The sequence below is a fragment of the Cottoperca gobio genome, chromosome 3, assembly GCF_900634415.1.
Source record: "Cottoperca gobio chromosome 3, fCotGob3.1, whole genome shotgun sequence".
NCBI lineage: Eukaryota > Metazoa > Chordata > Actinopteri > Perciformes > Bovichtidae > Cottoperca > Cottoperca gobio.
Window position 1 is genome coordinate 6,749,961 of NC_041357.1, and position 26,225 is coordinate 6,776,185.

At 38.6% G+C, this 26,225-nt stretch overlaps 3 protein-coding genes across 5 annotated transcripts in view; 2 read left to right on the forward strand and 1 right to left on the reverse strand.

The window, feature by feature from the left end:
• Window positions 1-6,262, reverse strand: part of pex16 (peroxisomal biogenesis factor 16) — an 11,827-nt gene extending 5,565 nt beyond the window's left edge. The window contains exons 1-5 of the mRNA XM_029455645.1: window positions 5,946-6,262; window positions 5,552-5,587; window positions 2,038-2,114; window positions 1,461-1,594; window positions 339-439 (exon numbers count right to left, since the gene is read on the reverse strand). Coding sequence (XP_029311505.1) covers window positions 339-439; window positions 1,461-1,594; window positions 2,038-2,114; window positions 5,552-5,587; window positions 5,946-6,078 — 481 coding nt within the window. The 5' untranslated portion in view covers window positions 6,079-6,262. The remainder of the gene's footprint in view (window positions 1-338; window positions 440-1,460; window positions 1,595-2,037; window positions 2,115-5,551; window positions 5,588-5,945) is intronic.
• On the forward strand, window positions 6,244-21,778 carry cars1 (cysteinyl-tRNA synthetase 1). Of its 3 annotated transcripts, XM_029455581.1 has the most exons (23): window positions 6,244-6,379; window positions 9,491-9,718; window positions 11,517-11,608; window positions 12,401-12,489; window positions 12,601-12,697; window positions 13,359-13,457; window positions 14,047-14,196; window positions 14,635-14,775; window positions 15,156-15,244; window positions 15,343-15,464; window positions 15,743-15,855; window positions 15,998-16,126; window positions 16,307-16,436; window positions 16,753-16,856; window positions 16,944-17,041; window positions 17,188-17,377; window positions 17,920-17,985; window positions 18,487-18,568; window positions 18,744-18,824; window positions 19,421-19,488; window positions 19,739-19,798; window positions 19,883-19,966; window positions 20,294-21,778. In XM_029455581.1, the coding sequence occupies exons 1-23, from the start codon at window positions 6,358-6,360 to the stop codon at window positions 20,420-20,422; spliced, it is 2,463 nt and encodes an 820-aa protein (XP_029311441.1). In that variant the 5' UTR covers window positions 6,244-6,357; the 3' UTR covers window positions 20,423-21,778. The 3 variants fall into 3 exon arrangements, with proteins under 3 accessions (XP_029311441.1, XP_029311449.1, XP_029311458.1); XM_029455589.1 differs by lacking the exon at window positions 9,491-9,718 and having other exon boundaries at window positions 6,257-6,379; XM_029455598.1 differs by lacking the exon at window positions 6,244-6,379 and having other exon boundaries at window positions 9,716-9,819.
• Window positions 21,779-22,812: 1,034 nt separating this feature from the next.
• LOC115006436 (G2/mitotic-specific cyclin-B2-like) lies at window positions 22,813-26,187 on the forward strand. Its single transcript, XM_029428686.1, is given in 9 exon segments — window positions 22,813-22,973; window positions 23,166-23,276; window positions 23,652-23,942; window positions 24,017-24,175; window positions 24,249-24,485; window positions 24,951-25,049; window positions 25,051-25,092; window positions 25,168-25,278; window positions 25,349-26,187. Coding segments are annotated over 9 exon segments (1,188 nt in total). The 5' UTR covers window positions 22,813-22,946; the 3' UTR covers window positions 25,460-26,187.
• The last annotated feature ends 38 nt before the right edge of the window (window positions 26,188-26,225 follow it).

A 26,225-nucleotide genomic window follows, 5' to 3' on the forward strand; every position in this document is an offset into this window, starting at 1 on the left:
TGTTGTTACCTGAGTCAACGGTTACATTTTTACATGTAACATTAACTTTAGATGTAGTCAGAAGCGACAACTGGGTTGAACTGTTTTGGTCTTAAGTCATGTCGCGCCCAACAGACTGCGTGTATAAATAAATGAGTGTGTGTGTACAGCCATGCTAGCAGCTCTGCGGGTGCATAGTAAAGGCTAACGTCATGCTTAGTAATGACAATAATAACGTGCTGATGTGTGAATTGGGGACACAATCCACATGTAACTTCCTCTACTTTTCTTTTAAACAAAAAAAAGAAAGAGCTAATCCTAGACGTTTTATAACTATTAAGAAAGAGAGAGTAACTGACCTTCACCGACACATTCTTCACCTCTGTCGAGGGGAGTTATGGGAGGTGACGTCTGGATGCCGGATTTGTACCACAGAAGAAGTATGAGGCGAAATATTGCCCTGGAGATCAATATGAGAAGGAAATTTGGTCAGACAGAAGAGTAGTCAAAGAACGCCATAGTGCTAAATGAAGCAGGAGGTTTATTTATTTATTTAAATAAATGATTCATAACACTTTGAAGGTTCAATGTGTAACATGTGCCAGAATTTAAACTTAAAACATTAAAACAATGAACTAATATCAACAGGATGTGAAGATGTAACAGTGTTGATGTTATGTCAAACACATCTCTGTGTTGTGTTGCAGAGAGATCTACTGAAACACCCAAGTGAAGAAATACACTGAAAATATATCCACACTAGAAGAGAGCGATGTAAAACTGTAGAATGTAACACACAATATAAAAATACACTATCATACTCTAAAACTTATCAAATAAATATGACAGACTAATATATTACATATATATATTTACACACTTTAAACTGGTGCTCTTTTCTGTATTAAAGATGTATTAATGCGTATACACTACGTGGCTAAAGGTATGTGGAAACATGTGATAGTTAAACATTACTAAAACATGAGCACAATCTGTTGCTCCCACAGCCTCCACTTTGTTTCTGGTTTCAGGCTCTCCACCACGTTTTAAAGCCTGTCTGCAGGATTTTCTCCCATTCAGACACTAGAGCATTAGTGAGGTCCCACAGTGACGTTGGGTTATAAGGTCTGGATAACAGTCATTAGTTCAGTTCATTCAAAAGGTTTTGAAAGGGGTTGAGCTCAGAGCTCTGTCCAGACCAGTCAAGCTCTTCCCCACCAAACTGGGAAAACCATTTATTTAAGGAGCCGCTTTGTACACAGGGGCATTGTCATCTTGAGACAGCAAAGGACCAAAAGTTGGAAGCACACTATTGTCTAAAATATAAAACGGGAGTGTACTTTAGTCTCCCCCCTCTGGCACCGAGTGTAATTACCATGTGGGAGAAACCACAGTGACAGAGTAGCAGCTCTGAGTAGAGTTGTGCGTTTTTTTCCTTTTCATTTAAAAATAAATCCTACTTCAAGACGAGGAAAGCATACTTAAAAATATGAATGAGTCCGATCACCAGCCAGCGGCCGACATCCCCCCACAGCTTGAAGGCCCCCATCTCCAGGAAAACCTCCACGTGCTCCAACACAGACAGCCAGGTGAGGAGTCTCTGCTGAGAGAGAGACTGAACACACAGCAGGAACACGAGTCAGCGCAGTCTGAAAACTGTATGTTTTTCTTTCTTGAGATACATTTTTTATTTGGATTGAATGAGTGACACCTACAAACTCAGACATTAATCAAAAGCACATCATAAATAAAGAGAAAACTAAAAATGAGAACACAACAAATACTCCCTCCAATCACCTACCTACCTACCTACCCCCCCAGGAAATCACAACTGGTGAAAATCTTAACTCTTTTGTCTACAACTCAACATTTGTGTCGTAAACTCTCACCCTTGTTTTTCTTCCTATATATTCGAGACTGAGACTGGCATGTATTAATGCACTGGTCTGTATGAACATTATCAGTGGTTGTGTCTCCTCAAAGGCATTGATGCAGGAAGCATTTATTCTTCTGTGAATGCAATCTGAGATTATTGGAAATCCATACAGCAGTGCTCACCACAGGGATGGCACATCTCAGCCCTTTGCGCAGAATACTGTCATTGAACAACACCAGCAGATTGGAGGCAGAGTACACTGAAAGAGACACAAAGCCATGAAGAGAGAGTTAATGAGGCAATATGTGCTATTCATTGTATTTTGGGATTGCGTGCGCAGCGCGGGGAGATTGCGTGCGCGGCGCGGTTTCTATTAAGTTCTCCCCTCTCCTTTCTTCCTCTCTGTGTGTGTGTGTGTATATATATATATATATATATCTATATCTATAGATATAGAGGTGATTCTTCAACTATCGTCATTTTTGTGTCCCTGGCAGAAATAAGAAAAAAACTAAAACACATTTCCTATTTTTTATTTTTGTGACACTCACTTAACACCAAAAGGAACATACAAACATTAAATCATAGACCAGTCATTATTTTTATTACATAAAAAGCGACCTTTTTAGTGTTGTTCTTGCTGTATATCACTTGTCCCTGGGCCTGATGTTGGATATTCAAACCTGCTTTGAATTTAATATTGACCTAATATTAATTGTATGTGAAAATGATACATAAATGGCCATTTTAATTAAATGTATCATGTGTTGTAAGATATATTAGTATTTCATGTCTTTTTTTTTATAAAAAGAACACCTGTCCCTTGGGGTCCCTGTCATTTCCATCACACCATGCAAAATGTGAATTTGGTGAGTTTCTTTAAACTCGGTGATCACAGCCATAGTCATGTGACAGGAGAGCACATGGCTGCAGCACAAAGACAGATCCATGAAGGGAAGTGATACTAAGATCAAATCAAGGTCAATATTTGGTCAATCAAAAATATGTTTATTGGCTGTCATTTCCAACTAGTTCATATATCTTTTAAATTTAGAAATAATAAGAAAATCAACATTTGGTATTGTCTGTTTTGTGTTTATTTAATGCTAGCTCTAAAGAAGACGTTATCATGCTAACATATCATGAGATCTTTTTAAAAATGTTCAAAACGTAATTTCCACAACAGTCATTTCCATCACTTTTATTATTGTGATGGAAAAGACAATTTGAGTGTTATGGCTTATATCAGTGAAAAATAATGTATATTAAATTAAACAATTAAAAAAAACACTTAATTGTTTCATACTGTATGGTAACACAGTAAAAAAAAAATGCCAATGCTGGTGTTGACACCGTCTCTTGTTCTTTAAGATGGCACGCAAGACCACATCAGAGAGATCAAAAGCTTACAGAGAAAGGATTAAATCAGACCAGGTTAAATACCAGGAGTCCCTCAGAAAGACAGAGAAAGATACCTGGAAAAAAAGGAACGAGGTGTTGTTAAATCTGTGTCAGAATTATCCAAGAGAGCGCAAAGAAAAACTAGGAGACAATGGCGAACATGTCAACAAAACAGACGCAGGAAGTTGAAAAGAGTAGCTGTAGTAGAGAGATTTATGGCTGGAACAACCCCACCACAGTCACCAGAAGACATTCTTGTTGACCCAGAACATGCATCTTCATGCAACAAATGCAAAGCTGGAAGATGCCTTAAAGAAGGTTGAGAAGTACAAGAAAAGATGTCACCGACTTAAGAAGGAAATGGTGATGGTCGAGTCACCGAAGCTCAAAACCAAACAACAGATGAGACAAGGAACAAAAGATTTAAGAACAACTCTGCTGTTTCACAACACAATTATTTCCCAAATAAAAAAGAATTATCCAAATAGGCACGCTGCTAAAGATCGGCAATTGATCTCCAAAGTTGTGGCTGGTAGGCTTTTGAAAAAATACCACATAGTCAGCTTCGCTAAAAAGCAGTTTGGGTTCTCACCTAAGCTGTGGAGGGAAAACGTGACGAGGGCCACCAAACTTCGATACATCCGTAAGATGCAATCCAACAAAATCAGCAAAGAAGTGGAAGAAAAAATAACAACATTTATTGAGCGTGATGACAACAGTAGGACAACAACAGGAAAGAAGGAGACAATTACGAAGAATAAGAAAACAATGCAAAAGCACTTTCTGGTTGAAACAATGGGAGCGCTGCACAAGAAGTTTCTGGTGGAGAATCCTTACGTAACAAAAAGCGACCATTCAGGATTGTAAAACCAACAATCAGGGACAGAGACACATGCCTCTGTAAAATACATGCACATCTCCAGTTTATGGCAAACTCAATGACCTTACTGAGTCTTTGGCATGCACACACGCAAAAAAAGAGTGCATGTACAGGGAGTGCCCTGACTGTAATGATAATGAACTGCAAACTTCTGCTTTTGATATAAGAGCGCTAACCTGGTGGTTTGAATGGAGACGCAAGGTTGAGGAGAGGGAGAAGAAGACACAGTGCTCCCTTACCTCAAAGAGCTGAACCCAACAGCCACAATGCTGCATGTAATCAGTGATGGGCCTACCACACAATACAGATCCAAGAAAAACTTCTTCTTCTTGAGCAAAATCCCCTTTCAAATGGGATTTCAGAGGATCACATGGAACTTTCTGGAGGCAGGACATGGAAAAGGCCCGGCTGATGGAATCGGTGCAGCAGTTAAACGGAAGGCTGACTCACTAGTAACGCACTGATCTTCCAAATGGAAAAGTGCTGTATGAACCGCTTTCAAAACAGCCATCTACTATGAAGCTGATGTCACTGAGAAGGAGATTGAGGAAATGGACAGTTTCAAGCTGTATAAATCTATGGTTTCATTATTAGTCCTAAAGTTAGAATCTCAAAGATGTTTTTGTTAAAAAACAAGTGCAAATCCAAAGAAAAAGAAACAAATTTAACGTTCAGATGGAGACCACAGGTTAAAACTGTCAGTGTTAGAGTGAGGTCCAAAAATATATCTGCAATTACTATTCACTGACAAGGAACCACCAAAGAGAATGAAGGGACTTGTACTTAAACAGTTTTTGTTTTACGCTAAATAGTAAGGGCAACATTTGCAACTTGCTTGTAGGTTTCAGCACTTTTCAGCAATTTTCTACCAAAAGATTTTATGTTTGGAAAATTGTGCAGTTATAAGTACTATTAGTTAAGATTTTTCGAAAACTCATGATTGTGCCATGTAAGAAATTGATTGAAGACTTAAGCAAAGCAGTTCGAAGATGTTTTTCATATAAAGAATGGAAAAAAAGGTTATTTTTAAAATCCTGAAAATAAATACAATTATACTTTAGGCCATCTCTGTGTGTGATATTTCATTGAACAATTTGAAAACACAAGGTATATTAAATCTTTTTTCTTTTAAAACAATTTTTTGTGGTGTGATGGAAATTATGATTTCCTCTGTCTGTTTTAATACAATCACAAAAATTGTATTGTAATGTATATGTATATATATATATATATATATATATATATATATATATATATATATATATATATATACTGTTAACCTCTTACCATTTTGTACTGCAACTGCTACACAGCAATTTGCCATGGGATAAGTAAAGCTGAATCTTATCTTATCTTATCTTACAAGCTAACTGGCCTTGAAACAGCAGTTGTACTGACCCTTGACTTTTACTTACCTAGTTCAGATATTTCATGGGAATCTGCAAATCGCCCTGAAAAATAAGATTTAGAATCAGCTTTATTGGACAGGGTTTTTGCATTGCTCTCAATGTGCTTAAACAGAACTAGACTTAACAGCTAAGAACAAGGACAACAACAACAAAAATAAAATGTCTGTAGGGCAAACTTCATGACATGTTGTCATTCGTTATGTGTTGAAAACATTAAAACCAGTCATTCTGTGCAGCGTAAGCAGCTAGTGTCATGTTTTTAAAGTTACAATGAAGCTAATCTCTGTTCTGGAACAAAGTGCAGTCGAGTAAACAGAAATACGAAGTGAAGTTGAGCTTACTCACAGTGTAACATGTATCATTATGTATAATCAGAAAAAGCCTGCTGTCTGTCACTGACCTGCGATCAGGTAGGAGAGTGTCCGCACCGTGCTCTCCAGGTGTGCTGCAGCGGCTGGGTTTCTCTTCACGTACTCAGTGTACCGCTCATAAACACGAGTCAGTTTATCGACGTACTCTTTAATGGGAGACATTTCAGCGTTTACTTACTGACCACTGATAAATACACTCTTCATTTAGCCACCGTGTTCACAATATAGCAGCTAGATGGAGGAGTTAGTTAGTTTGCACAACATCCGACTTCTTCAAAACAAAACAAACTTCCGCTTGGATGAACCGTCAGTCATTAATGTCCCCCCGCTCACAGGTTCGAACACATTGGTTCCTGTTCCTACAGTTAGCATTTAATTCACGGGTTCTTCTTCCGGACACGTTATTGTTGCATCAGCATCCAACCATCCAGCACTGTGGCTATGTCGACCTCAGGAGAGCCAGGTACAGTAAATCATGTTTTAGTTTTTCACCTTATAGACACGTTAGTTGAAAATATGTGAGAAGGTTATGACAGCACACATGTATGTGTTTTGACGCGCTGTCACAGCCAATAAGCTAATATTAGCTTGTTTAGCTATCTAAAACTGTGGTGCACACCTTAGCTTAATGTAATTGTTCAGTGACAAGCCGAACACCCAATAAAAAACATGGGTATTTAAACTCCTAGATAATGCAGCCGAATGTATCGGCAAAAACACGCAGGTCAACAAATAAGCTTTTCTCAATTTAAAGGACACACTCTTCAATTTGGCAAACATATTCCATTCAGCAGTATTATGAGTATTATCCAAGTGTTGTTCAAAATGTTGAATAGTGTTTGGTTTGGCCTGTTCTGTATAAGAAAACTGTGGCGTTTTAATGGGCTTTGGACTGATGGAAATGAGTTATAGCTCAGCATGTAATAGTAGTCCAAGTTCATGTCTCTCATGTAATATTATGAGCATAGAATGACACAGGGTTATTACCACAATATGGCCTAAAATAAAGACAATTTATTCCGTTCACAAGCTCAGCATCTTTAATAACGGTTGTTTTCCTAGTATGCGTCCTAGGTTTTCTCAGTTGCATCAGCTAGTTTGATCTGTTATGTTTCTGTTTCTGTTTGACAATTTCACTTTATTTCTCTCACGTCTATATACATTGTATTCAAGGTTTAAGTACCAAAGGTTCTGAATCCCTACCATTAATATTATTCTAATTTTTATAATAATAATAATACAAATAATAATATTGATAAATATAGTTTTTTGTTGCAAAATCCATAATCTGTACTGTAATAAAAGTAGCACGAATTCATATTTTATTCAGTCATGAGTGCAATATTACATCATTTAAAAATCTACTCTTCTCTCAAGTAATAACCTAATACTGAGAGGAGAACAATTGAGATTACATTCAAAATATGTCTGCTCTGCTGTGCCTTACAATCATGTAGGATGTGAATTTAGTTTAAAATTATATAAATGTAATTCCTTTTTGTTTTTACTTTAAGTTTTGGTCAGTTGCATCATCTAGTTTGTTCTGTTGAGTTTCTGTCTGACAGTTTATCTTTGTTTTCAGTCATGTCTATTCAAAGTTTAGGTATCCTGTCCATTTCAGTTTCACTCTTAGTCGTTGGTTATTTCCAGAGATTGTGTGTTTTGTTTTTACATGGATGAAGGATTGTTGTATCGGGGGCATAACTGAGTTACTGATCAAGGTTGATTTGTATTTTGGAACTTTTATATATGAGTTGTCATGTTATTATGTCTGTCATTCAAATCACATTAGAGTCATTTTCCCATGTAGTGTCACATTCCCTCTGTTTCATGTCCCGTTCCGTACTCTACGGTACTTTACATCCAGCACCATGGCCAGAGACAATGTTAACTGTGACATGTCTGTTACACATCTACAGTGACATCTGCATAGAAAATGTCTTGATTGCCCCTGTCATTATTGTCAGACACTTGCAACATCCAACATCTGTACTGTAATCATATACCACTGCTCCTTTTACTCTTGCATCAGTGCAGTATTACTTCTGTCCACGGCATACAAAACACCTTTTGAAAATCTATTTTCTAAAGTTATAACATGATACTGAGAGGAGAGAAATTGAAAGGATTACCATCAGTCAAAGGCAAACATATGTGCCTGTCTTCTTCTTTTGGGACGCCAGGAGTTTGTGTTATAAAATCTGTAGGATTTTAGTTTAGTTTGAACTTATATTAATTTAATTCTTAATCTGTTTGTTTTTACTGTCGGTTTCATCATCTAGTTTGATCTGTTAACTTTCTGTTTTTCTTTCTGTGACAATTTCACTTTCTTTCACTCCGATCTATTCAAGCTTCAAGTACCAAAAGTCCTGAGACCCTCATGGAATCACTGTTATTATTCTTCTTCTTCTTCTTCTTCTTCTTCTTCTTCTTCTTCTTCTTCTTCTTCTTCTTCTTCTTCTTCTTCTTATTATTATTATTATTATTATTATTATTATTATTATTATTATAAGCAATAATAATAATATTAAAAGGCAGCCTATGAAAACAAACTCAGTTCAGCTCTTTCCACTATGACACACTGATCATCTGTACAATACGTTCTGATGATTTATGGTTTTTAAAGGTAATTCATTCATTTAATTCAACCCAGATTGTTTATTGTCCTCATTGCTTGTAACCCCCCCCCCCCCCCCCCCCCCCCCCCCCCCCATTGTGTTGCATATCTCCCCATTTTTGACAAGAGTTTGGTTTCAAAGCTTCCCAAGCACCAGATTAATTAATGTTTTATGTTTTGGAGCAAATCTTCATTTAGTATCATCAATGCAAAGTTTGTGTTATGTCGTTCCATCTACTTCTTCTTCCAGCTGTCACTTTGTGGGCATCTAAACTTAGTGTTTGTTCCTTTTTGACTCTTTACATTTTTAGTCTTAGTATTTAATTAGTCATACGTTGATGGAGAAAATAGATTTAAGTATCGATCTCACACTTTCTTTCACTTCCTCACGATTTCAGTTTCACTCTTAGTCGTTGGTCATTTCTGGGAAAAGACTTTGTTTTTCCGTCTTTACATGGATAAAGAATTGTTTCAGTGGGGAGAACTGAATTACTGATCAATATTGATTTGTATTTTGGAACTTTTATATATGAGTTTACTTATTTATCATCATCATGTTGTTTTTTTATTAGTTTATATGTGTCTGTCATTCAAATCACATTTGGAGTCATTTTCTCCTGTAGTGTCACATTCCCTCTGTTTCATGTCTCGTTCTGTACTCTACGGTAACATGAGTGCAGTATTACCTCTGTCCACGGCATACAAAACTTAATTTGTCTCCTCTTCTCTAAAGTTACTGTGTAAGATGATCCTGAGTGCTGGAAGGATTGCCTGTCTGTTCTTTTGGGACACCAGGAGTTTGTGTCTTTATAGTCTGTAGGATTTCAGTTTAGTTTGAACCTTTGTGTGCTGACTTCCTGCTAAACGCTAAATGTGGTGCTGCTGTTTAGTGTTTTCTCCGGCTCTTGCAGCCTAGTCGGTAATCCTTTGCGAATATTTGCCCTCTTGTTTCTGCAGCCTTTGAGTATGGCTCCTTGCTACAGATAAATGAGGAGGCCACGCTGGCGGTGGCCCTGAATGACTACCTAACCTCACGCAGCTACCTGGCAGGGTTCAGCCCCTCCCAGGTTGACCAGAAAGCCTTTAAGCTCCTCCACAGGCCCCCAGACCCGCAACATGTCCACGCTCTGCGCTGGTACAGACACATAGCAGCCCTGCAGCAGGACCTCAACCCTGAGAGCAGCAGTGAGTAGACAGTTGAAGGCATGAACAGGATTAGACGTGGTCACGGCCCCTGATGTACCAGCCTGAGGTCCCCAAGGCAGGAAACATGCTGATTGATTAAAGTAAAAGCCGCTCTAACCTGCCACCTCTGCAAACACTGACATGCATGAACCCAGAGTTATTTTGCATTTGAATGAATTCAGTTTCAGTCGTCACTCCTCCCAGCAGCGTATCGTATGTGGTGCCTGTAGTTGAGCACAGGGGAGAGTTCATCACTGTTTAAACAAACGTCAGCAGCTGCGACAAACCTGACTTGTGATAGTTTTGCCCAATGAATACCCGGTGCTGACGCGGCAGAAGTGTGACATTTACAGGACATTAGACATTGTTTATGTCAGGGTTGCACTGCATGTGTTCAGAAACGTGGTGTGTGCTGTCCCGCTGTGTGTTTGTGCATGCTCTGTGTGACTTATTTTTTTGGTTTTACTTTTTATTTATTAACTCATTTTGTACATACATGTGCTTTTTTCAAAATACAAAAAAATAATTCATACAGTATGAATAAAACAAAACAAAGGACGTGCCTTAAATCCAAAAGAGGTTGTTTTTTTTAATGATGGGGAAAAAAACAAACCGACACAATAATAATACATTAATAATACAACTACTAATAAGTAGAAAAAAGAAAAAAAAATGAATACAAATAATAATCATATTAAGGGGAGATAAATAATATAATTAAAAATTCTAATAGATTTCTCCTGGCTTTTTGTAACGCTGCATTTCTTTGAGAAAAAGACGATTAGCATCATTTACTCTCTTCCTGAGCGTCATAATGTGCTCTAGTTTACTAGAAGACGACATTTTAATCTACAACTTTGTGATGAAAGAAAATATTCATCACGACAGTAGAATAAATCTTAAATGCTTTACCTCTGCTGCACGATGATGTCACGATTTCCTTCAAAGTATTACATTCAGACTGGTTTATAGATTTATGCAGGTGAAAAACCAAATAATAACTGATGCATTTTAATGGCATTAGTCTGCCCTCGTCGGAATAAAAAATGCTTTTGTTACTTTGTGATTCAAAAGCTAGATGCGGTCTGGGTTATAAAGCAAACGTTTGTTCTGTGTGTCCGGCTTAAATTAGATTAAATGTTTTAAGAATTCAATTTAATAAAAATAATAACATCCGGGTGAATTCTCTTGTGGGTTATTCTTTCCTTTTGTTACACGTAGCTGTGGATGCCTTTTGGTCACAGTAGAGCTGAAACAATTAGTGTATTCATTGATTTGTCAAATTGCAGAAGATTAAGATATTTTCCAAATAATTCACTGGCTTCAGCTTCTCAAATGTGAATATTTGCAGCCTTTCTTTGTTTTGTGTGATACCTTGCATTCTCGTATATATTTATCACTATTTTCTTATCTTTTACAGACCAAAATATTAATTGATTATGAAAATCATCGATATTTGGAGCCATAGATCACACTAGACACAAGAGGACAAACATTCAGACCCATGTGAACCTTTCCTCCAGTTCTTAGTTCTGTGCAGTGTGGTTCTCTATTTTCTGGCAAAATATTAAATGTGAAGATTTTTATGTAAAAAATCAAATCATTGTTGTTAAGTTTTGTCTTTAGAAAAATGAGACAATCCCAGTTACAATGGGTACAATTTAATCCTACACTTTAAGTTCTAGTGTAAAACCTGAAGAATGGCAGGACACACTTTAAACGGGCATTTAATGTATGAAAATTGTCCGTTTAAATAAACTTTTTCCGTTTCTAATGATTCTTTCTTTCTTCATTTCAGTGAAGGGAAAGCGGGTTCAGCCCCCGTGGTCTGCCCCAGCGGGAACAGATGTTCCCCAACTTCGACTCTACAACAGCCTGACCAGAGCGAAGGTACGGGGGAGGCCAACATCAAACGCTTGTCTTTGCTTGTGTTATTTGTGGAAAGTGAACTTCATACATTTTCTCGGAAAGAATAAACTTCCTAGCAGACGGCGGAAAGAGAAGAACTTTTATTTAAGTTAGAATACACTTGAGTTGTTGTTTTTCCTTTTTCTTTAAGACAATCTTTTGTTACTAACAGAGCTATTGAACATGCTTCCAATTCATTTTAGAGAGCAACGTCTGCAAACGTCTTTATTTGTCCCCTGCATGGACATTTCAGACATACTTCTTATATGTGCAATGGGGATTTACAAAGTGAACCGCGAGTTACAGTATGATGTTATCTGTACAAAGGACGGTTATAAATGGACTCTTTTGTTAAAGATCTTTTATAAGATAATAATAATAATAATAATAATAAAGAGCCGAGGAAGTGGCTGCTTGTATTTATGACAGGAAAGTCTGTAACCGCCGTGCAGCTGGTTTGTGTCTCTGTATAAAAAGACGTGTTCTGCATCAATGCTTCGGAAAGACTCGCGTAACTGCACGGTGTGTGTGTAGAAATATAATATAATAAAAAGATGTGCCTGTAAGACAGCAGAGACTCTTTTAATAATCAGAAATAATTCAAACACAGTCACATTTGTCTGCTCTATTAAATGAAATCACTATGATTGTAGCCTAATGCTATATCTTTCTATCACGTGATGATCATCATCATGTGTTCAGAGCAGTTTATTCTTCGTTTTTCTGTTGTTGCTTTATTTAGTATCTGATCAACTCCCAAACCTTTTGTTGCAGGAGCCGTTTGTTCCCCAGAACGGGAATAAAGTAACTTGGTACAGCTGCGGGCCGACAGTGTATGATGCCTCACACATGGGACATGCCAGGTAAACAGATCACAGTAAAAAAATAATTTCATCCTTTATTGTGCAAAATGACTATATTATTTAGTTTATGTTTGTTCTGGTGTAACAATATTTCTTTTTGTCTTTGTACAGATCCTACATATCTTTCGATATTCTGCGAAGGATAATGAAGGACTACTTCAAGTATGATATCTTCTACTGCATGAACATCACAGACATAGATGACAAAGTAAGTGATGGATAAGAGGTTTATTCTTTACTAGTCTGTACTTTATTTAAAAAACCTGACATCATTTTTCTAGATCTGGCCTTAATATTTACCATTTCCCCTCGTACTCATTTGTGTTTCTTTGCCTGTTAGCAGTTTTGTCTTCTAAGATGAAATAAAATAAATAGTCAAAAGTCTTTCTTTCATCTTAAAATCTAAAATAATTTTTCGGGCCATTAGTACAACAGTATTTAATACAAGAAGACAAACACTTCTTAAGTCACCAAGCATTAATGTTTGTGGGCACATCTTTGTATATTCAACCAAAAGGGTAAAACATGAGGGCAGAATCAAAACAATTGTTTCCTTATTGTATCTTCATTTTTCTGACCTCATCTGAAACGCATTGATCTACTCTGAAGGATCAGAATATAACGTTGTGGCATCTGAGATATTGTAGTTTTGAGTGGTTTGAAGTAGTATTGTAGTAGTATTGAAGTATTAGAACTGGAGATGTCACCAGACATGTATCCTGGTGATTTAATCCTTTATGTTAAGTAGTGAATATGATTCAGCAACAATTTGGTTTAACAGCTATATGTCCACTATCACACTGTCCTACAGGTTTTCTTGAGTCCATGAGTCTTTATGTTGACTTTTTATTGGTGTTTCTTTGTGTCAGATCATTAAAAGGGCCCGACAGACCCACCTCCTGGACCAGTACAAGGAGAAGAAGCCTCAAGCTGCTCAAATCCTGCAGGATGTCCTGAGCGCCAGAGGGGTGAGACCAAACTCAGTTACTTTGGATACAATAATTAGAGCTTATTCTGTGTAACTGCTGACAGGATGAGTGAATATAAAATCAACTCTTTGTTTTATGGAAAACTTAATGATGAAATTATTTTTGCAACACTTAACAGTATTAATAATTACTAATCCATGTTTGGCAACAACAATGTTTTGTTGCACTTTAAACTGACTCAAACTGCATTCACTCCCATATTCTTTTAATTATAAATAATGTTTGGACACATATTTGTGCATGTAGATGCATTGTTCAATTATGTTACTAAACAAACAGAAATGGTCGTTACAAACCGCTGCAGCCACAACTAAGCACTATTGGCTTTTGCAGACAAGTTTCCCTTTGGGGCAGTAAAGCATGTCAGATCAAATGTTGGGGAAGCAGCGACTGGTTCAAACTGATGTGATTAGTCAGACATTTGACCTGTGATGTGATGCACCAGAGACATTACAGACATACAATACAGACATGAATATCTTTAACTGTAGAAGCCTTAAATAATAATATTGATGATTTTACAATCTATGGACTCTGCTTAAATCCTCATGTGCGTGTTTATTTTCAGCCCTTTCAGGCCAACTTGGCTACGACAGCAGACCCAGACAAGAAGCAGATGCTGGAGAGGCTGGACGCTGCTGTCACAGCCGCTCTGCAGCCCCTGCAGGCGGCGATTGAGGGCAAAGCAGCACCAGCGGTCGTACAACCTCTGGCACAGGTGAGACTGAGCAGGCTGTTCACTTTAGTCACTTACTATAACAATTGCTTTAATTGACTGATGTTTCCTGTCATGGCATGAAAGCAGTGCCATAGAAATATATAAACAGAATATATAAATAATAAACACCACAATGTGTTGATAAATCAACGATATTTAAAAACAAAACAAAAATGTTAACGATATGAAGTAACAAGAGAAATGAATTTACTTCATATGTTTTTCTGTTCTTCTTTCTTTTCCCCTGTTTTGTTTCTTTTTAAAAGTATTTCTGTTTTTATTCAATTGTTTTAGTTTAAGTATAAGCCTGTGTCTTCTTCACTTCTCCTGTCACATTTATTATTTGTTATTATCTGGATCTTATGCGTGTGTGCAAATAAAATAAAACTAAATAATAAAACCAATAGTGATTTCTGGGATTTACTTCTTTCTTCCAAGGTGCTGCTGGAGAACTCCAAAGACCTGATGTCAGATTTTTTGGACAAGCAGTTTGGAAGTCAAGTCACAGAGAACTCAATCTTCTCCATTCTCCCTAACTATTGGGAGGGAGAGTACCACAAAGACATGGAGGCCCTGAACGTAAGTAGTTATTTAGTGCTCTCTGACAGCCACAGTGGTCCCTGCCTCAGACTGTATCTAACAGTTGCATCCTTCCATTGAAATACATAAACATCAAAAGTGTCAAAGCAAAGCGTCTTTGTGTGAACTGGGCCAAATGCAATAATATTATTTGTCATAGTTTAAAAACGTGTTTCTCATAGACGCAGCCTGCTTCGATTGTATTCTTGGTGTTTATTGATCATGTACATATAATACAATGCATGCAATCGTATTTTAGACCGTAGTTCTTTGAACTTTGTGGCAACAGTTTTGGATACTTATGGAGTATGTCGTACCATGTAGTATGCAATGTTGTTATATTGTTGCTGTTGTGCATTAATTATCTTTGTGACCACCAGGTTCTTCCTCCAGACGTTCTCACTCGAGTCAGCGAATACGTGCCTGAGATTGTGGAGTTTGTGAAGAAGGTTGTCTCAAATGGTTACGGGTGAGGAAGAAACTGCCTGTGTTTAACATTCATATCACACCCACACTGTCCGTTTTAAACAGTATAGTTATAATTATTTGGCTTTCTGATGTTTGCAGGTATGAATCGAATGGTTCTGTGTACTTTAACACCTCCAAGTTTGATGCCTGTCCGCATCACTCGTACGCCAAACTGGTGCCTGAGGCGGTCGGGGATCAGAAAGCTTTAGAAGAGGGAGAAGGTACATTTTCTCACAATTCAATGACCAGAACTGTTTTTTACTAGTTGTTCTGTAACTATAACGGCTTTCAAATTATTCTGACTGCACAAGTTTGTAGAAAGAATTCAATGCATGGTGTCTTCTTCGATACTACCACTAGCAGTCGCCAGACATTCAAATCTTGCACGTGTGGGGCTTTAACATGAATGCTGAAGATGGATTTCTCTTTGTAACTGTTTTACTATAAGTCGGTTACTATAGTCACGTTGGTCTTGTCTGTATTTGGTGCGGCCCTGCAGGTGACCTGAGCATCTCTGCTGACAGATTAAGTGAGAAAAAGTCCCCCAATGACTTCGCCTTGTGGAAAGCCTCCAAGCCCGGAGAGCCTTCATGGGACTCTCCATGGGGGAAGGTAAGAGTTCATTCTCAATGTAGGTGTGGTGTTAAACTGATAACTTCAACAACGGGATGATCGATAGAAGTCTGTTTCAGAAAGTACAAATTAAGGAACATTTTGACATTGATTGTTTTTGTTCTTTTGAATGTTGTAACAGGGAAGGCCTGGCTGGCATATTGAATGTTCGGCCATGGCTGGCTCCATCTTGGGAGAGTCCATGGACATCCACGGTGGAGGGTTTGATCTACGATTCCCCCATCACGACAACGAGTTGGCTCAGTCCGAGGTACAAAAGTCTTTTTTTGTTGAAAATATTTACTCTTGTTTGTCTTTCAAGTACTTTAACTTGCTCAAAGTTTGAAACATGGATCCAGTAAGTCATAAAAGACATTACTAGAGTTACTTAAAGATGATTCATTATGATGTATTTAAACATTTTGACCACCATTGGTTGTTTTCCTCGCAGGCTTTCTTCGAGAATGATTACTGGGTCAGATACTTCCTGCACACCGGACACCTGACAATTGCTGGCTGCAAGATGTCAAAATCTCTGAAGAATTTCATCACTATTAAAGACGCCTTGGCAAAGAACTCAGGTGACTCTTCTGGCTCGGCTTGAGGTCATTAATGTTGTAGACACCTGGTTCATTGTGACAATTATTCCATCTACCGTCTAAACTGAAGCTCATTCAGCCTAATGTCGCACTCCCCTTAAGTTCCAGCCGAGAGCAGCAACACGTCTTCAGCCGTTGCCAAACCAATTTCACATCACAATGTCTAAATTTCATCACAACATTGTTCAGAGTCCAGAAAGATCAAATTATATCTGTAGCAAGTGTTTTGCTGCTGTGTCAGATAAATGACAGGAGTAAAGACTTTTCTTTCAACACTCCTCTCTTTGTCCTCCTGCAGCCCGTCAGCTCCGTCTGGCTTTCTTGATGCATTCCTGGAAAGACACCCTGGACTACTCTTCCAACACAATGGAGTCGGCCGTCCAGTACGAGAAGTTCATGAATGTAAGTTGACGATATGACAAACGATCGGGCCTTTTAGTGTGGAGGTGGTATTAATTGTATCATCAATCTGCTCTTTTCACATTCCAGGAGTTCTTCCTGAATGTGAAAGACATAATGCGCGCTCCTACTGATCTCACCGGGCGATTTGAGAAGTGGGAGACAGCCGAGGTGGAGCTCAACAACAGGTAGTCCAAAGTCCTTCAAATGCATGTGTTTCATAAAAAAGAAGACCTACCCGACCACTCGCTGTGTCAGGACTCATCTGCACATTTAAACCAGTAAACAGACTAAAGTTCATGCTAAAAGTCAAATGGCTACTTGTGTTGTCCAGTTTCTACGACAGGAAGTCCGTCGTCCATGAGGCTCTGTGCGACAATGTGGACAGTCGCACCGCCATGGAGGAGATGAGAGTGCTGGTCGGCCAGAGCAACAGCTACATCGCCAGCAAGAAGAGCGCCAAGCTGAGGCCCAACCGCATGCTGGTGGAAAGCGTTGCTGTGTATCTCACCAACATGCTGAAGGTACGTTTTTACGGCTTCTGTTTGTATCACCCAGCTGATAATTACAGGCTAATGTGTGTTTCTGTGCATAATACCGATAACGTTTAAAGGGCAACTTTACAATACATCTTGTATGGAGGAAAAGTTACACGGACTGTTGCGGATGAAAGGTTAATGCACTTGTTTACAGCACACACATTTAGTTGTGAGGTAGCACTGCTTGTTACATACTGTAGAGAAAGTTTTGATAGTCTTAACTGCAGTGATGGAGGCACATGAGGCGCTTAGTATTGACTATGAGCTGATAATCACACCGCAGCAACAACGATTGCAATAAATTATTACAATTATACACAGTCTGTGTGCATCTTGTTGCAGATATAACAAGATGCTTGTTGTTTTAATACATTGATAATGTGGTTGGATTATGTGTAGTGTCTTTTCAAAGTGTCGTGAGCCTTAAATGAATGACTTATTTCATCAAGGTTCCTGATGTGCAGTATTGTATAAGCAGTGAAAGCAGTTTGCGTTGATCGCGCTGACATGAGGCTTTTCTCATTTAGATATTCGGTGCCATTGAAGGATCGGAGCCCATCGGGTTCCCAATGGGACAAAGTCAGAACGTTGATGTAAGTAAAGAGACACAGTGATTTATTATTTCATGCCTATCATAAGAGATTAACTGTAATGACTTGCTTCTTAATACATTTAAGTGATCCAGGTTTAAGATCACTTTATCTCGTCTCAATCACATACGTCATGCTACTAACATGCTACTCACTCAAGTCAGCTTGGTTAGCATTTATTTGGCTTTGTCCAAACAAACAAAAATAATCCAACATTTGTCTCATTGAGGCTGTTTGTATTTTTCTTTTACTGGGTGATTCAATGTCCATCATTACATTTTTGGATTATGGTTTGTCAAAATAAAATAATTTCCATGAAAAAAAAAAAGAACTGCAACAAATGACATGAATGACATATATATATATATATATATATATATACACACACAATATGAAAATGTAGCTCTGCCTGCTGCGAGGGAAACAAATGATTTGACCGATATGAAGCTGTTTGTGGTACTAAAGTAACTTACAGTAGAATATTGTCTCTGCTGTGTTTGCCAGCTGGAGAGCACAGTGATGCCGTACCTCACTGTGTTGTCAAATTTCAGAGAGGAAGTCCGAAAAATTGCCCGAGAGCAGAAAGGTAAGAAGTTTTATCTTAAATTTGAGTGTCCAAAATATGCCAATAGTTTTGTCTTTTCATCTCTGCTCAGAATGTCATGTCAGTGTTGAATCAGAGGAGGTGGAATCATTTCTAACATCTTTTTTACTTCCCTCGTCAGAGTCTAATCAAAGTCCTTTTTTAAAATCTCATCTAGTGATGGAGTTGCTGCAACTGTGTGATGTTGTCCGTGACGATACTTTACCGGATCTGGGAGTCCGGCTGGAAGATCATGAAGGTAACCGAGCCATTAACTTTTTCATGCATGTCGCGTCAATATTTTGAAACGGATTAGATTGAAAATGAGTTGGTCATTTTGTTTAAATTAGTGACTGCTTCATCCAAGACATGATTTGAAAGCATGAAGAACTAAGATCGACACAGTAGGGCTGGGCAATATATCCATATTATATCGTTATCGTGATGAAAGACAAGATATCGTGTTAGATTTTGAATATGTTAAAATGCCATAAGTGTAGTCTCTATAAAGGCTTTGTTACATTTAAGTGATGTCATTTTCTGAACTTACCACACTGCTCCAGCTGTTCTGTTATTTACCCGCTTAGTCATTATGTCAACATTCCTCATGATCATTCATCACAAATCTCATTGTGTGAGTATTTTTGTGAAAGCACCAATAGTCAACTCTACAGTATCAATATATAAGTATTTGGTCAAGAATAATATTGTGATATTTGATTTTCTCCATATCGCTCAGCGTAACACTTTGTCTTTTTGTTGTTGTTGTAAAGAAGTAAAAACTCTGGTTAACGCTGGAAAAGGAAAATAAAACCGCTTGTGAGAATGACTTGATGAACAGTGACGGTGTTACAGGTCTGCCCACTGTGGTGAAACTAGTGGACAAGGAGACATTACTGAAGGAGCGGGAGGACAAGAAACAGGTGAGCAAGGAGGGGAAATGCCGATTTTGAATTCTACCAACATTAATGACGCAATCCCATAGCGATAGTGAAAACCACAATAAAAACTGGAAGCATTTCCTTTACGTTGAACGGGTGACAACAGTCTGCTCTGCCCTTTTCTACACACAAAGGGTCACAGGCACAAGGAGAGGGAAGTTTACTTCTTATAGTAAAAAGCCTTGTTGTTTAATATCAAGGTAATGGTAACTATTGTTTGCTTCTTTCACAGGTGGAAGAAGACAAGAAAAGGAAGAAGGAAGAGGCTGCCAGGAAGAAACGAGAACAAGAGGTCACTCAGATGGTTCCCTATAGAGACGTTTTGTTCCCCTGATCAGGGAACATGTTCACTAACTCCTGTCTTTTACTCTTTCAGGTGGCTAAACTGGCAAAGATGAAAGTCCCTCCATGTGAAATGTTTCTCACTGAAACCGACAAATATTCCAAATTCGATGAAACGGTAAATCCCTCGTGTACAAAGAAAACTAATGTTTAAGTTGCTTTTTCCAGGTGAAGGATTCTTGTCGTTTGGTCAATTTATACAGCAGAATGAACAAAACCAGCGGCGAGTCAATATCGTGATTATGGATTTTGGTTTCTCGCGTATGTCATCTTGTTTTGTCCGCCAGCTGTTTATTGCTCTAATATTCAGATAATGGTAGGGGATGGAAACGCTCATTAAATTTGAGTTGAGTTCTGATCTATTCAAATGTTGTCCCTACACTGATATGGAGACGGATCAGAATGAAGTTAAGATTTGTTTCTTTGTTCTTGTTACTGTCAACAGGGTTTCCCCACTCACGATGTTGACGGGAAGGAGCTGAGCAAAGGACAAGCCAAGAAGCTGCGCAAGTTCTACGAGGCCCAGGAGAAATTACACAATGAGTATCTTGAGATGAACCGAAATGGCAACTGATTGTGTTTACAAACTGCCCAAGCCATCCGCTCTACAGGAAACCTACAGAATAAATGTTTAGGCCAGAGATGCTGGGTCATCGTTTGTCTCCTCTTTATCAGATTTGGATCAAAAAACTAATTTGTATATTTCAGAATGACGGTTAAAATTGACACTTCATAACCAAAGTCCATGCAGCACTGCTGAAGGACATTTCCTCCTTGTTCTGTTTGTCCACAACAGCAACAACAAGTGATGTTTTACCATGTGACGTTGTCTCAAAGATGTTTTATACATTAATTATGTTTTTGACTGAAACTCTGAAACTCTGTAAAACTGCCAGTCAGCTGAAGAATTAAAAAGATGTTTTACTGTACGATTTATCTTTTAAGTTTTAAAATGAAATACAAATGAAATACATTTAGGAGAATCGTATACACCTACAGCATATAAAGATGGGTAACACGTTAAAAGAAAACATTTATTTACAAGTCTCATGACTTCACGGATGAACGTCATTTGACCAAAAACATATTCCCTCATTCGGTTCTTAGATCTACTTAAAATATTTTTGCTAGTTCCAAATTTAATTTCAAATGTTTATTCAGTTGTATATTCTGTACATTTACTGGATTGCAGGCTTACAGGATATGGCTGCTGATATTCTATAGTTGATGTTCTTTTTGTCATTGAATCCTATGAAAAGACCAAAACTAACGTGTTTTTGTGTCTCTTCATACGTTCTGAGTCCACTGGCACTCATCCCCAAGTCCATTGGTTCCTGCTGGAGATGTAAATCTTTAAAAACAGCTCACAAGTATATATTTTCTTTAGTTTTCTAAAAAGACTCGGCCATTTAAAAAAAAAAACAGCTGGTCGCTGTAGTTTTTAACAAACATTACTCAAACGGGGGAAAAGTGCATTTGTTGGGGACTATTTTCAATGGCGGATAAATCCGCCTTACATACAACGCAAGGATACAAAGGAAAAACATATCGGACAGTTCTTGTTTGTAGGATCAATCCATTGTTGCTTTTGGTCTTTTAATGGGATTAGTTGACAAGAAAAATATAGAATATCAACAGACTAAAGTCATTGCAGCTGATTTCTCATCCTTGTGGGGAAATGTATAACTTCCTTAAACCTTCCGTTCGTGTGGTCTCCCATGGCTTGAGGGAAACCACATGAAGAGGAACTTTTTATTCCATTCAACCGTCCATTAGGGTTATGTATTTTTGTACCATTTGTGTATTGCAATTTCATGGTCATGTGAAGGCGTAGCTGCAGTAATGTTGTCATATAAGAAGATGCTCAAATAAAGAGGCAGTAAGCGCTTATGATGTTGTTTCAAGAAATAAAATTGGTCATGCTTGTAAACTCTTGTGACTTTTATCCTAAACTCTCAATTAGTAAGATATTGTCATTATTGCAGTGGCTTAAATAAACGTTTCAGTTCCATTTTTAAATGGTATGCAATATGGCCAAGAGAAATGGATGGAAAGGTGTTTGATACTCAAATAAAAGTCACCCAGCCTGTGACAGAATGAGACTTCAAATTTGATTTTATACTAAGGCAGCCGTTTAGTGATTTTGCTGCATAACCTTAATAAATGTTAAAACAGGAGCAGGTAGAGGTGTTACTCCAGGTTTTCTCATAAGCTGACAGGAAACAGCAGCAGGTGTAGGGCCTGGTTAATGGGAAACTTACAAGTTCATGCCACACCCTCAACAATTTTGAGATCTTAAATTTCACCTATTAAGAAATTGAACATTATTGAAATGTTAAACGAGGCAGCATCTGTCTGCCAAGGTAATGAAAGCTCTGCTACGCCATCATCCGGCCTGTAGGTATTTATCGATGTGATGTTTTTGACTCTTCAGTCATAAACTGGTTATAAACTTACTTATTTAAGGCCACAATGAGCACCAACACCCCAATGGAAATACATTATATTAATTGACCTCTCATTGAACAATAAAATCGTTCTAAAAGACACATTTCATTGATTTGATATGTCATTGATTGGTGTAAAAATTAAATGCAGATTCTAAAAATAATTTAGTTAATAATATAAATACGTACATTTTAAAATGTTTAATACTGGTCATTCTACTTGTTTATCTAAATTTTAATAAAAACAAAGCATATTTTTCTTCATTAATTAGTGAGAACAACATCACTTTAAACCTATGCTTTAAACGTTAGGATGGATATCAAGTATTTATACATGACTCAGTGAAAACAATAAGAAACATATCATGACTACTCCTGAAAATGTGTTTATTTTACACTTGTTATTATTTTTAAAGACCGTAAATTGAACCTTTGACCTCATGTTGTCAGCCAATCAGAAGCGTCCTATCGAAGCTGTATCCAATCAGATTTGACGGAGCGCTATTTGAAAGCCGCTCGTCTCTGTGTTGTTTACTTGCAAACATCCGTGTTCACGCATCTTGTCAAGAAATCGTGCTGGTTGCTGCTCAAATATATCACAGTGTCACTTCTTTAAGTCACAGCTTGGACTTGTTGCTTCCGACCTTAAATATGTCGTCTGTGGAAGTTCGTGCTGTGGTGAGTAAACTGAACTTATTTCGCTGTTTTACTTCATTTAGTTGTTAGCGACGCAGCTGCTGTTTGCTCCTAAAGCTAACTTCGCTAGCTAACATCATGGCCTGCTGTCTGCTTAGATTTGTGTTCGCCTCTACTTTTATGATTTTGCTAAAACGACAGGCAGTTTGAGTTTCGTGTCCTTTTGTCTTTCAGCAGCTCCCAGCCGCAGAGAACCCAGTGAAGATGGTGAAAGCCACTGCAGGTCTGAGGAGGGCTGCTCTCGGAGAGATCACCAACTTTAATGGAGCTGCAGTCAACACAAAGGTGACATTATCATGGAGGAATAGCTTGTTTCAATAACTGGTCTTCATGTTGTCCTACCTCGATTATGTGGTGTTTATCAGTCCTGGGAGTCACATGGCTAATAACCCAAAACACTACCTGGTCACGTGCTACACTATGAACAGGGTGTCCTACATACTAAAACCATTTAGAGAACTTTCCAGAAGAGTGCATCCTGTTAAAGCAACAGATTAAGCTTTCACTGTTGGAGTCTAAACGCTCATCTGTCTCATCTGTCTAACTACTACAGCTTAAGAGCACAGTTAAGTGTACAGTTGAAAATGTCTCATTTATTTAAATCTCTAAGAAGCCTTACAGCCCAATATTCAAATACCTATTCCTGAATTAACACACTAGTTTCCTCAGAGGACCGGACCAGCCAAAGCTTCAGCCAAAGCCTCAGTGAAACCATCTAGTGCCCCTAAAGCTGTGATGAAAGCATTCGTTGAGGCCCCAGCACCTGCAGATCCTCTCCCCACAGTTTCAGAGGAGTCTGCTGATGTGTCCATGAAGGAGGAGGAGGAACTATGCCAGGCTTTCTCTGAGGCGCTGCTCACTGTGCAGGACGTCGACGAGCAGGACTCAGACCTGCCGCAGCTCTGCTCAGAATATGTTAAAGATATCTATAATTATCTACATGTCTTGGAGGTAAATGATTCCCTCCATCAGCCAAACTCTGCTGTCACCCTGCAGAACTCTGTGTTACAACACTGTCTCCACAGGTGCAGCAGGCTGTACGAGCAAACTACATGCAGGGTTATGAAATCACTGAACGCATGAGAGCGCTGCTGGTCGACTGGCTGGTCCAGGTCCACTCCAGGTTCCAGCTGCTGCAGGAGACTCTGTACCTCACAGTTGCCGTCCTGGATCGTTTTCTGCAGGTAAGAACTGTCTAAACGGTCTTTGTCTTTATTTTGGTGAGCGGTGTGAAACCGTTTCCCCGCTGTGCTGCAGGTCCAACCGGTCTCTCGCAGAAAGCTGCAGCTTGTTGGCGTGACTGCCATGCTGGTGGCCTGTAAATATGAAGAGATGTACGCCCCAGAGGTGGGAGACTTTGCCTACATCACAGACAACGCGTTTACCAGGCCTCAGATTCTGGAGATGGAGCAGCTGGTTTTGAGGACTCTCAACTTTGAGCTGGGACGTCCTCTTCCATTACACTTCCTCAGACGGGCTTCCAAGGTGGCTGATGTGAGTTTTTGTGTCAGTTTGATGTGGGGCTGTACTTCTTACACTTTGAATCGCATTGAAACTTGTCTTCATCACGATTGTACTGTATAAACGGTGACAAGTTTAACCGTGTCTTTATCAGTTCACTGCGTGTGTAGACTTGAGCGTTGAACTTTCAATGAACAGACTGCACAAGAGTCATTCTTCACAGCATGTTTATGAAGTCCAAATGATATTTTAGAGATTGGCAGTCATTTGTAGGCCAGTTGTCTAACAATAATACTGTCTCTGCTTGAAATGCCGTGCAGTAAAGCTGTTGGGTAGTGTAGGATTGTCTCTTGCATTTTATTATAACTGAGCGGAGTAGCCAGGTCTGTCGACTAATGCTTACACGCATCATTAGACTGCTGTTGTGCTGAAATGATCACTGGCAGGAATTTGTAAAATGTCCCTTGGAGTTCTCAGTGGGTTGGATGTTTGTCTCAGTCTGATGTAGAGAGACACACGCTGGCCAAGTATCTGATGGAGTTGACCCTCCTGGACTACGACATGGTGCACTATCGCCCCTCTGAGATTGCTGCTGCATTCACTCGCTCTGTCCCAGCTGCTGCTTGACGGGCTGCCGTGGGTGAGTGAACTAACCGAGCAGCGACACTTCAACAACTTGTTCCATGAGGTTTCTATAATTGCTGTGTCTCGTCAGTCTTCTACACAGCAGCACTACTCCACTTATGACGCCGTCCACCTGAAGCCAATCATGCAGCACATCGCCAAAAACGTTGTGATGGTAAATGAGGGGAAGACTAAGTTCCAGGTGAGTTGAATTACAGAAAGCAGCAATAATTTCAGTGTTAAATGAAACTTAATAATTTGCTCCTCTGCAGGCCGTCAAGAACAAGTACTCGAGCAGCAAACTGATGAAGATCGGCCTCATCCCTCAGCTGAAGTCGTCCATCATTAAGAACATGGCGGCTGCGCTGCTGGACAAGCCTTGAGGCGAACTTTTACATCTCATCATTGGACATTTCACTTGCAGCACTTTATTTTAGATTGAGAAACTTTACTTCAAATGTATTTATAATTGTAAATCTAAAGTTTGTTCAGAATTGTACTCTTATTTATGTTTTTGCCATAACTCTTTGTGGTACACCAGATTTACCTCTAATGCACCTTGAACTGCAGTGTCAATCAAGCACGAGTTGTTAACTTGCGTCGCTTCCAATCAGAAGTTGGACCACCAGTTTGTGAAGATGGACTGATGAAGATTTCTTGTGCTTACTAACTGGTTGACTTGTGCTTTAGTGTGGGAAGCCAGAGCCTTTTGTTGTTTTGCCTCTGTTTTTAGTTGTACTATCATGCATTTTAATGTTTATATGTCATGCATGTTTTAGAATTCATGGACATTGTTGGATTTACCTGTATCCACTTTATGATGATGCAGAAGTTTGGGGTTTTTAATTGCTATGTTTGTAATTTAGCAAATTCTTTGATTCATAGTAACAAACGGAGCCAGCTAATGTTGGGATCTGGATTTGTAAATCCATCACAAGTGTGTATTTAGTAGGAACTGTATTATGCTACCCAGTTTCAAGTCAATCTTCACCTACTAGTAATATTTCACTAAGCTATGTCTTGAGCTTGGCAAAAGTTGTTGCCACCAGTTCCAAAATGGTAACATTTCACTGACTACTCACAATTAAAGAATCAATTTTAAACAACAAAATGCAAACTTTTTTTTTTTTTAACAGTTTATTACTAAAA